The sequence below is a fragment of the Panthera uncia genome, assembly GCF_023721935.1.
Source record: "Panthera uncia isolate 11264 chromosome B3 unlocalized genomic scaffold, Puncia_PCG_1.0 HiC_scaffold_1, whole genome shotgun sequence".
In the NCBI taxonomy this organism is placed as follows: Eukaryota; Metazoa; Chordata; class Mammalia; order Carnivora; family Felidae; genus Panthera; species Panthera uncia.
Genome location: NW_026057582.1, coordinates 83,816,063 through 83,827,642, shown reverse-complemented (window position 1 = coordinate 83,827,642; position 11,580 = coordinate 83,816,063). Strand labels below are relative to the sequence as shown.

At 56.3% G+C, this 11,580-nt stretch overlaps 1 protein-coding gene across 1 annotated transcript; it reads right to left on the bottom strand.

Annotated features, from left to right (window-relative positions):
• Positions 1–14: 14 nt before the first annotated feature.
• On the bottom strand, positions 15–8,574 carry ITPKA (inositol-trisphosphate 3-kinase A). The gene is made up of 7 exons (XM_049613402.1): positions 8,021–8,574; positions 2,009–2,105; positions 1,707–1,923; positions 1,371–1,575; positions 1,040–1,141; positions 712–783; positions 15–598 (listed from the first exon to the last, which is right to left on the bottom strand). Exons 1-7 carry the CDS (start codon positions 8,507–8,509, stop codon positions 395–397), a joined length of 1,386 nt encoding a protein of 461 aa, XP_049469359.1. The 5' UTR covers positions 8,510–8,574; the 3' UTR covers positions 15–394.
• Between the last annotated feature and the right edge of the window lie 3,006 nt (positions 8,575–11,580).

Genomic DNA, 11,580 nt, shown 5'->3' with positions numbered 1-11,580 from the left:
ACCAAAGCTGGTGTCTTTGAGTTTTATTGGCAAAGGCTGTCCATTGTAGTGTGGGAGGTTAGACCAATAGATCTAGTGTTTGTGAAATAAAATTCATTATCTGGCCTCTCTAGAGAGATATGCAGCCCCCTCAAGAGAGCTGGGCTGAGGAAGGAGGCCATTGTCCCAGCCAGCCTCCCTACCCACCCTCCCTGGGTTAATTAGTGCCATCGGTTCTGGGAACTCTGGGGCTTGTATGGGAGACAGCCCCCTGCTCGTGCAGTGTGTCCCATGGTGGTTGGCACTTGGCCTTCAGAACCGTGTGAACCTCCCGGCACCACAGGGTTTCAGTCTCTGGCTGCATGCATGGTGTGGACACGGCCGCAGGTCCATCTGTCAGAACCAGGGCCCAGCCTCATCTCTCAGCCAGGCTGGCCAGGATGCTAATGAGATTGTCCAGCCCCAGCAAATAGCCGTCCTCGCGGTTGCCCTCCTCCCAGGGCCGCCGGTGGTCCAGGGTCTGGCCGTCGGGGAGGGGCGTGGTCTTGCCGAAGTCAATGAGCCACACACCGGCGCGATGGCAGTGATCGTGCACGAAGAGCAGCGAACTGCCGATCACCTGTCGAGCCCCACATGGTCAGGCCACGGCCCTTTCCTGGAGAAGCCCCCCATCCTAATCCTGCTGTAGCCCTCACAGACCACAACTCCCGCACCTGAGCCTACCCCTCTTACCTCGTGCCTCCTAAAGAACTCAGAGACCTCCAGGGTGTCCCGGATCTGCTGCAGGCGGTTCAGATACCTCCTCTGGAGAGAACAGGGTAGGAGAGGAAGGCAAATTAATTAAACACTAATTGAGCCTCTGCTAATATTAGGGGCCACGAAGCATACTTGGCATGGCAAATACCGCGGTGAGGAAGACACAGGCCCCCAGGTGGGATAAATGCTACGATGGGGGGGGGGGGTGCGGATCACAGGCGAGGGAGTTAAACCGGATGACCTAGGGGCAACCCTCGTTTTCAGGTTTCCCCACCACCCCAGGGTTCTAGGATCCGGCGCTCACCAGCACTTCCGCATCCCCTTGCACAAACTCCTGGAAGACACGAATCACCTGCTCCCGGCTTCGCGTCGTCTTGAAGTCGGTGCTGCAGGAGCCATCAGCTTTCTGAAGGAGATGGGACAGGAAGGGTCAGGGTCCCCGTGTCTCTCCTCAGCTCAAGGGGAGAGGATCAGACTAGAGCAGCAATACCTCCCAGGACATTAGTTGCAGGGACCGCAGAAAGGCCGCCAGAGGGTGCCTCGTGGTGGGGGTCAACAACAGGGCAGATACCGCACGGCGGGGTTAGGGCTGAGGGAGGGACAGGGCTCTGCAAAGCGAAGCGGGACTGGCCCACCTTGATGCCTTCGATGCGGAAGCCCAGTGTGGTGCTGGAACTGATGCCTTCTCGCCACTGCATGTAGCGTGGCTTGGTGACCGCGCGCTGCGCGTGCTCCTCCTCGGTAGGAGCCGCAGGGTCTACCGCCAGCATCTTCTTGTACATGTCCTTCCGCAGCTTAGGCCGCTCGCGGGCTTTGGTCAGCTCCTCTTCCAGGTAAGTCCTGCGGAGGCGCGGGCAGCGGCGGGGCGTAAGAGGGCGCACACCTGGACCCGGTCCAGGGCGGTTTTGGGCACCCGGGAGAGCGCTCATCCCCTCCCTATGTGCGCGCCCAGCCAGGCATGACACGTGTACCTGACGCCCATCTTGCAGTCAAGTACGCAGGGCCCATCGAAGCCGTCGAGCAGGTCCTGTAACTGCAAGTAGCTCTCGCCGTCGCGCTCCACCACGCCGTGGAAGGCGGGCACGCAGCCGCGCAGCGCGTCCGCCATGAGCCGCGCCAGGCAGTAGCGCTCCGGCTCGGAGCTGCGCTTCAGTATCAGCCCGCTGGTGCCAGCCGCCTTGAAACTCCCTGCAGACTGGCACCAGTTAGCGCTGCCTGGTCCCTTCCTACTCCAGACACCCACCCACCTCACCGGCGCCTGCCCTGTGCTCACCCGTGTGCCCAGCCAGCTGCACCCAGGCATAGCGCCTCTTGAAAGGGCTCATGACGGGCAGATTCACCATGGTCCGGATCTTCTGCCAGTGGCTTTTCTGAAAGCGACACGGTCCAGCGTGCACGTTGGCGTCTCAGCAGTGCTTAAGCCCTCCCTCCTTTGGAATAGGGTCTCCTGCCCCAACCCACCGCAAGTAGCTAGGGCCCCACGATTCACTCACTCACTCAATCACTCACTCACTCACTCACTCACTCACTCAAGGAAAGTTTATTGTGAGCCTATGTGGAGGACACTGAGATGGGCACAGGGTGATGGCAGATATCCAGCTTATGGACTGTACTGAAAACAGCCTTGAATTTAATACCAAAGGGCTCAGGTTTGCACCCCACTCCTGCTGCTCTGAGCTGTGTGAGCAGGTTACTAAAGTGCTCTGTCAAGGATTTAGAACTTTCCTGAGCTTGAACATCACCTGATGCTCACCCCGGTTAAAAAATGCAGACGCTCAGGTCTGCCCCAGGGGGAAATTCTAAGTAGGTCTGGGTGGAGCCAAAAATTTGCATTTCTAACATTGCCTCAGGAGATTCTGGGGCCTGAGAAACAGGCCTCTGAGTGTCAGTTTCTTCATCTGTAAAATGGGGAAACAATCACTCTCCCTGGGTTGTTATGAGTAGTAAATGAGGCTTGAGTGTAACAGGCTCCATCCTCCCCAGCCCCATTCCTTGGCATGAAGCAGAAACTGGACAAATTTGGATTCTTGTTTCGTTCACTTTGGACCATTGGTTACTCTCATTTAGGGAGACAAACATGGAAACAAACTTTTGCAAAGGCCCAGGACAGAGAGGCTAGCCTGGCAGGGCCTGGGAAAAGAATGGCTTAGGGCTCCCTGAGACCCTCTTGCTATTCCTAATGCCTTTTCACTCCTCACCAGTTGGCAAGGCTCGGGGCATCTTTGGTCTTGATCTAGACCCAGAAACCTGAGCCTTGAAAATGGGATGCAGAGCTGAGAGCCTATCATTTTAGATGAAACTGGGAAGGAAATGTAGATTTTGGTGTGCTTCTTGCCTCATGACCATGGCTTCTGGCCTCCACCCAATTCAGAGAGCAGCTCATACTCTGGACCTTTCCTTTTCCCACCCAAAACTCATCAGCCCTGTGTCCACCCTCTAAAGTACACAGGTTTGCTCATCCAAACTGTGTGTCTGCTGCCTCCTCGTAGGGGTACTTGCCTCAGAGGAGTTGCATATGTGTTGCAGGAGTTATAGGGCTGGAACACAGAAATACAGCCTCCCTAATCAGAGAGAGTTCCAAGAGGGAGAGGGAGAACTTGGCCTAAACAGGGGAAGTCTGCTGCTTTCCCATGGGGAGGAGATAGGGGTTAGTGACAGGGCACTGGAATCATGTGTTCTGTCACTTTTTAGCTGAGTGAACCAAAGTGAGGATTTCATCTGTGTGAGCCTGTTTCCTCTGGGAGGATAGAGCTGCTGCCATAACACGAGCCACCATTTACTGACCGCCTACTGCCTGCCAGGCGCTTCTCATCTTCCATCAGAAAGCACTGCTCCTACTTTCCTACTGAAGTCCCTACATGGCACACTAGGGTGTGATCACGTGTCCAACCCCCAGGGATCTGGGGGTGTAGCCAGAAGCAGCCCACTAGAAACATGACATCTCTTTCAAAACTCCTTTTTTTACTCTTTAAATACATGCAAGGTTTGCATTCTGCTGCATAATAAATCCAAGTTTTATTATAAAACTCTCCCACCTCCAAATCTTCAAGTAAAATTCCAGGAAGATGTATGCGCCATGTGTATTCAGTGGCACCGTCCTATACCCCCTTCTCCCACTCATGATTTTCAAATCATTCACATGCAAAGCAAGAGCATGGGGTGGTAGCATTATTGCCATTTTACAGAAGGAAATCAAGGCTCAGAGGAGTTAACATCCCCTCACTCCCTGCCTCCAGCCTCCCAGCTTCTGGCTGAAGTTCTCTACCAGCCCAACCTCCTCCCCCATGTCCCAATTACCCCATCAGGTTCCAAACTCCATTCTACCACCCCAATTCCCTTTGGGGGTCAAATGGGACCCTGCATGAGAAAGCGCTTTGTGTAAGATGAAGCAATCTGCAGCCACAAGGTGGGCTGTCTGCTCTCTGGGGAAACACTGAGATCTGCCTGCAAACTCCTCTCTGTTGGCTGAACATCTCTGTCTTCATCCAAAGGAATGGGTTTAATGGTATGGTTTCAGGCAGCTTTAGGGGCCTACTGACAGAAGCTTGGGGACAGTGGGGCCAGAATGGACTTGGAGGGTATATCTAGTTCTGTAGCCACCCCAGGGGAAGAGAGAGCCAGCCCTGGGTTAGGTGAGATGGGAGAACCACACCATCCCTTCTTTTGGGATTTTGTGAGAGCAGTGAGTGGGGATGGAAGGTGGGAGGTGGGCCCAGTAGAAGAAGATTTAGTGCCTGCAGTCCTGGGCTACTGTCACTTGATTGATGCATGATAACGCAGCACTGATTTGCTTCCAAGCTGAGGTAAAATGGGGTCATCACCTATTCTCCTCCAATTTTGTGAGGATCATATCAGCCAAGAGTAGCAGCAACTAAGGCTGGTTCCAGCCATGCAGGTTACAAGGGGGTTTCATCTGAACCCTCCCAGCCACTTCCTGAGGTTGGTAGGACAGAATTTAGCTCCCCTGCCAGTGAGGGATATGGTCAAACACGGAAGGAGTCTATGCAAGTATCAATGAACTCACCACCATCCATCTTAGGAAGCTGCCTCCTCCAGGGAACATAATGCAGATAAAAATGCATGTATTCAAAAAGGCTCCTGAAGAGTCATTCTTTAGTGGGTGGGCGGGAATTTTGGCACATGAACAACAGCAAGGAAGATATTTTTGAGCAGGTAAGGCTTTTATTATATGGATATCAAAAAGCAGATTTGTTATTTCTAGCTGGAAACAGGGCCAAAGCCCCAACCTTGGGTCCAGCCTACCCTCCATAGAAGTCTGGGAAACCAACTCACACCCATAGGCTGCCTGGGCATCTTGGGGCAAAAAAAAAAACCAGGAGAGCTGATTATGTGAAAGAGTCTTTGAGGAAGTCACAGGGGCACCTTCTGATCCTTACCCCTGGGGCTAAACAGGGACCATCTCTCTCTGGGAAGGGTTTGGCTGGACATTAGCCTCAGACCCTCCTTTGTCCAAGCTCCATTTGGAAGCCCTGAGGACTCCTGCTTCTTACAGCACACCAGATACTCATCCCCATTCTTCCTGACTCTGGCTCTGGCTCCCTACCTCCAGCCATTCAGTCTTGGGCTGAAGCACTCTGCCAGCCCAACCCCCTCCTCATGTTCCCATTGCCCTATCAAACCAGCACTCCCTGTGGTGGTGGTGGTGGTGGTGGTGGTGGTGGTGGTGGTGGTAGTGGTGGTGGTGGTGGGAGCAATCAGTTTAAATTTATAAAATGATTTGCACTAAGGTATAAGTGACCCACGACTTCACCCTCCCAGGGGCATTTGCTTTTTAAAAAGGAAGTCTGTTAACCTAAATTCTGCTCTATAATTAGTGAAAAGTGAAGTGTGGGAGTTCTGGGTCCAGGACAGGATGGCATCGAGGTCTCTTTACCCATCCTAGAGCACTGAAAGAGGAGAACCAAATGAACAGGAGCCAGATACCCTCCCTACAGCAACACCCCAAAACTGTTTTAAGAGGCAGGCAAGGCCTAAGAGGACAGTCATGCTGGCTGCTCTTGGGGATAGGCCCCCAACTCCTCTCCTGATCTGTCTGGGTTTCCCTGCCCGTGACTTTTCCCTCTTCCAGAAGAAAGGCCCCAGGAAGGAGGCAGGCTGCCCAGTCCCAGGATAGTACCCTGCCGGAGCCCAGCTCCAGGCTCTGGGCAGGCTGTGTGGTGCTCCTAGGAGCTGGGGAAAGATGTGTCAGGCAGAGGCAAAGTGGAGACTTTCAGGGCCGCCTCTTGCTTCCAGCTATACCATTATCTACCCATACCCTAGTGTCAGGGCCTGGCAAGCTGGGAGCTCCCGAGCTCTGCTGCAGGACCCTTCTCCCGGCGCATCCTTCACCGACAGCCAACCGATGGCCTCAGCTTCCTGACCAGGGAAGCCCTGAAGGCAGCCTAGGCGGGCACTCTGTGCCGCTCCCCGACCGGCTGTGAGGCAAAGTCCGCGCCTGGCCCTTCCACGCGGGCGCGGGCAGCCTCTGTCAACACCTACTGGCTTATCTGCCGCCTCCGTGGCTGTTTGCCTTCGGGGAGGCCCCGGCGGGCTGGGGGTTGGGAAGGCCTGGGAGACGCAGCCTTGGAGCTGTAAGGGCCCGCAGCGGCCTTCTGCTCCAGCTCCTGGCTGCGCCGATAGAAGGCGAAGCTCGGCGAGGGAGAGGCCGGCCGAAGACGCCTAGGGCACGGCTGCAGCTGGTCTTCGGAGTCTTGACCCCAGGCGGGGTGCCTATGTTGCAGGCAGGATTGGGCCCCGGGCCCTCCTCCGACTGTAGGCGGAAGAGGGAAACGGGGGCGGGGGCGGGGGGGGGGGAGGCTTCCCTCCTGGCGTCCTTTCTCCTGATCCCGCCTCTCCGCTGTCAGAGATCTGACCCGGGGAACGGTGCACCCAGAACTACTGCTCCGGATTTCGGAGGAGGTAGGAAAGGAGTCCTCTCACTGCCCCACATTCCACGGCTTTGGAGATTCCTCGATGGCACCCGCATCCCTCTGTGAGCCAGGGTTGTACTAGGAATGATCACGGATCAGGGAGGGGTATCTTTTTCATCCGCGGAGGAGAGAGGGACTCCCCGCACCCTACACCTGACTGCGGCGGGGTGTGTGCGTGTGTGCGCGTTTGTGTGTTCCTGCTCTATGAGACTTTTCCCTCTTGTACCTTACAAACCACGCTGCCTTCTGGAGAATGTACGTCTCAGCGGGTAACTGATTCACAGGTCCATTGCAAGTCGTTACAGGGTCTCCTCCGCCTCATCCAGTCCGAACGAGCGGCGAAGCCCGGGTTCAGCAGGCAGAGGCCGCGCCTCTGGGCTCTCCCCACCGCGCCCAGTGTCCGCCGCTCTCACCGCCCTTCTGGGCAGGCTCGGAACCACCAGAGCCTGCGGGACGCCCTTCGCCTCTCCCTCCACTCCAGGGACACTTGCATAACGTGGATGTAGAGCAACTCCTTCGCGTTGACCGCGGGTAGTTATTTAAAGTATTTGGCCTTGGTTAAAACGAGGGGGTCAAGATGGCTATCCCGGGCGCCGCACACCCCTGAGGGGCAGGCATGGGAATGACTTCGCTGCACCCTGGCCGGGGTTATCTGAGGGTCAAACCTGGCACCGGAACAGCCAGGTTACCGGAGTAGGGACTAGCAGGCGGATCCCGCTTTTCAGCCTCAGTTTACCTCCTCCCGGCTTTCCTTAGGAGCAGGAAACCCGGGGAGGGCTGCGTCCCACTCCCTACCGGAGCCCCCAGCCCCAAGCCCCTCCCTTCTCTGCGTCCACATCTTGTGCGGGCGCCGGGAGCAGACGGCGGCGGTTCCCGAGCAGAGCCTGGAGCGCCTCTCCACTCCCACTCAGGAGAGGGAAACCGTGGCAACGGCGGGGGGTGGGGCCGCCGCGCGGGAGAGGGGGTGGGGAGAGAGGGAGACTCCTTCACCCCTCTCTCTTCGAGAGTTCGCGGGGCAAGACCAAGCCCCTCCGATCCCTCAGCTCCACTTCGCAGCCAGCAAGTCACGATCTCCACCTCCGCCCTACCCGGTGCTCGCGACCGGTCGCAGACTCCTCCTCCCTCTCTTTCTTAGACGCCCCAGGGCTCGGGCAGCGACCCGCAGGTGGAAGCCGGGTGAAAACTGCCAAGGAGGGAGGTCAGCCCAGCGCGTCCTTGAGAACCCCATGCTCCTGCTAAGCAGGACCCCAGGCGGAGGGAGCTTAGCGCAGAAGTCGGCGCTCAGCCAGGTCAGAGCTGGGTCCGCCGCACGCAGCCCCCGCGCCCCGCGCTGGCCCCGCCCCCGCGGCCCATACCTGACCCACGTCCTCGCTGGCTTCCAGCTGCACGTTGCCGCGGCTCCGGCTTTCGCTGTCGCTCAGCAGATCGTCCTCTGAGTCCTCGGGCAGCGACGAGGAGCCAGTAGAGGAGAGCGACGAGGTGGAGAGGCGGCGCGGCTGCTGCAGGTGTGAGGAGCCCACGGCCGGGAGCCAGCCACCCTCCGGCTCCGGTGGCCCCGGGCTGGTCGGGGGTACGTCCGGCTCCTCGGCTGTCACAGTCAGCTGCGGGATCACCGGGGCAGGGGGAGCCCGCGGAAGCCCGTTCGGGACCTGTCCCCCACGCCTTTTGGCCCCGCGGGCCCGGGGCTCCCCTGCGGCGGCGGCGGCAGCGACCGCCGCGCAGCGCGCCTCGAAGAGCAGGCGCAGCTCCCCGACACTCCGGCGCGGGGCCCGCTCCAACCCCGGGCTGCAGGGCCCCGCGCCCCCCGGCCGCGCCATGCTCGTCGGGCCCCCGGGCAGGGTCATTTCCCCGCACGCGAGCCTCAGCGAAGCCCACCAGCCCGCGGCGCAGCGAGGACTGGAGACGCTCAGCGCCCCCGGCGCGAGACTGCCCCGAGGCGGAGCCTGCGCGGCTGCCCGCCTGGGCCCCGCCTCGGCCGCGCCCCCCGCCCACTCCTTTCACTTTCAGAGAAAGCGCGGGCCTCCAAGGGCTCCCTGTTGCTCCTCCAGGTGACCGGGAAGCTCAGACCTCGTGGACACAAAGTCAGGGCCTGGCCTTCGCAGCCTCTCTGTCCCCGCTCTCGAAGAGACCGGAGGGGTCGCTCCGCCCCCGGGCCCTACTGCCTTGGAGCTGGTCCTGCTCTCGCTCTCCTACCCAGTCCCTCCGGCTCCTTTCCACGATCCATCCTGGGCCAAGGATTCCTGGTCCCCGGGCTTTCCTTCAGCATGGAATGCAAGGCCATCAGCTTCCTGGGGAAGCCTCACCCCAGGGCGTGCGCCCAAGTGGGGACTCTGTCCTGGGCAAGACCTGAGGCTTCCTCCCCCCAAGCTCCCCACTTCTCAGCTGGCAGAGAACAAGGTCAGGGGGGCGGGGCCTGAATCTCGCGGCGAGTCCTGGCGCAGTCCTGGGCAGCATCCCTTGGCTACTGGCTGGCGGGGGCTGTGGACTTCTGATTCCTTTTTCTGTGGAATTCGGAGCGTGGAGTCTGCTGTGTGATCCTAAGCAAGTCATTTCACCTCCTTGAACTGTTGATTCTTTTCCGCAGGGTTGTCGTCTACCTCACAGGATTTCTATGAGAATAAAATAAAATGAAAGATGTAAAATCTATACAATATGAGAATAGTTTTAGTGTGGGTGGTAGGAAGAGCCAGTCTCAGGTTCATCACACTCTAGATGTGATCTTTGACGTCTCTTCCCTTTGTAAATTTAGGAAAACCTCACCTGACCCAGAGTTGTGGCTGTGACAGGGGAAGAGAGTCACGACGCTGGCTCATCCGTGGCATCGTGGTGCAGTATTTGGCCACTTCACAAGTTAGTGGTCGGCTGAACTGCAGGGCTGCTTTAAGTAGAGTTTGTATTTCACAGCATTTCTTGTCTTCCCCCAAAATGCCACCGGGGAGGATCCCTCCTCAGGTGCCTCGTGCCTCAGGGTTGTTGGGGACCCTGTGGGGCAGGATGCCCCAGAAGGATTGCCTCTGATGCTGATGAAAGCCAAAAGAAGCTCTCCTTCCCCTCATCTCCCTTCAGCTAGATTCAAGGATGGCCCAGGAGGAGACAAAAGGAGGGTTCAGAGAGAGAAAATGGGAAGCTTCAGCAGAGCAAAAAGGAGAAGGTCCTGGGGGAATTGATGAAGAAAGTAAAAGTGTGGAAGGATGAGTGGAGGGGAAGGAGAGAAAGAAGGAAATACAGGAGTTTGACTATTCAGAGAACCTGGGAAATGACATGGCTACTTTCTCTGGGCACAGAGATCTAGAGGAGCCTGGATGTGTGTGAAGGGTGTACTCTAGAGCTTGGTGGCTCAAAAGCCATGTCTCCTGCACTCACTTCCCTCTTTCGGGGCTACTTGGTCTCTGGTGGCACTGGTACTGCCCTCAGAGTAGGGGCAGGCTGGGGGCAAACCCAGGATGGGGAGAGTCAACAAGGACTCGCCAGAACTGAAAAGGTGGGAGGGAAATGAGAGGAGGGAACATGCACTGTGCACCTGTCAATGTTTGTGAGATATATATATATATATATATATATATATATATATATATATATATAAATGACAATGTTGGAAGCACAAGCAAGCCAGGAGCTGGCTGCCAAGAGAAAACTCAAGGGCAATTCTTTTTCTTCTTCTATTAGGCACTTGTCCTAAGCCCAGAAACCAAAGAAGAGCTCTTTGCCATATTTTCTAAGTATCCCTCAGTGGAAAGGTAAGGGCAAACTTGGGAATGGGTATTGAAATGAGAGCTAATTTCATAGACTTTTTAGAAAATGTTTATTTATTTATTTAGAGAGAGGAGGGAGCAGAGAGAGGGGAAGAGAGAGAATCCCAAGCAGGCTCCCTGCTGTTAGCAGGAAGCCCAATGCAGGGCTTGACCTCACAAACAATGAGATCATGACCGAGAGTCAGCAGCTGCTTAACCAACTGAGCCACTCAGGGGCCCCAATTTCATAGACTTTTAGAGTGGGAAGGACCTTTAGGTGCATCCTGTTCTCCTCAAAACACAGGAGAAGTAACAAAGGAGTTAAATGGCTCAACCCAGGAGGTTACAGTCTTTGCACAAGGCCACACAGCTAGTTGGTGGAAAAGCCAGAGAGTCTTGGCTAGATCCACTGACTTCTATTCCTGTGCCGTGCATACTTTCTTTTATTAGCATCTTATAGTTCAGTCTCTAGTTCCTTATCTGAGGAAGGCAGAGTCTGCCTCCACCTACTACAGGCAGAAAGCATAGGGGCACATACTGGGGCAGAGCCGGGGGTCCCGATATAGCAGTGGGACAAGTCAGGGGGTCTCATGTTGTCTTAGTTGAGCCAGGAATGACCTTTCAAATCCTGGAATCATGTTGTTTGTGCCTCAGTTTCCACAGTTCTTGAAGCTGTGAGTAGATGGCTACGCGTAGAGTGCTGTGGAGAAAATCAGACTACTATATAGACGGAGGAAAGGCCTCTTGTGTGTTGCAAAAATGGGAAACGGGGGCATACAGGAATGTTGCAAGGTTTTGATGGACATGAGGTGGCTAATCTGAGATAGGCCATGTGCGTCTCTCTGCCTTATTCACAAGGCCAGCTATGTGTCTGATGAGAAAACTGATCTCTCTTCTTCTGTGGCATCTCAGTTCAGGGATCCTCCTGTACCCTTGAGGCCTTCTCTCTAGAGTGTCTGAGTCTTCACTCCTCTCCATGGCTTTCGGGATTTATCAGGCCTGGGAGCTACATCCCTCCTAGGCAGTAAAGACAGTGGGCACAAAGCTGGGAAAGGGGGAGGCCTGGAAAATAGGGTGTGTGAGGTGAGGGTTTTCTGGAGGCTTGGTTTCATTCCCCAACCTGCCTTATTTAGCTCTGCCCCTCTCTCCCCACCCTGAGGGGCAGGAGTAAAGTCACTGCTCGC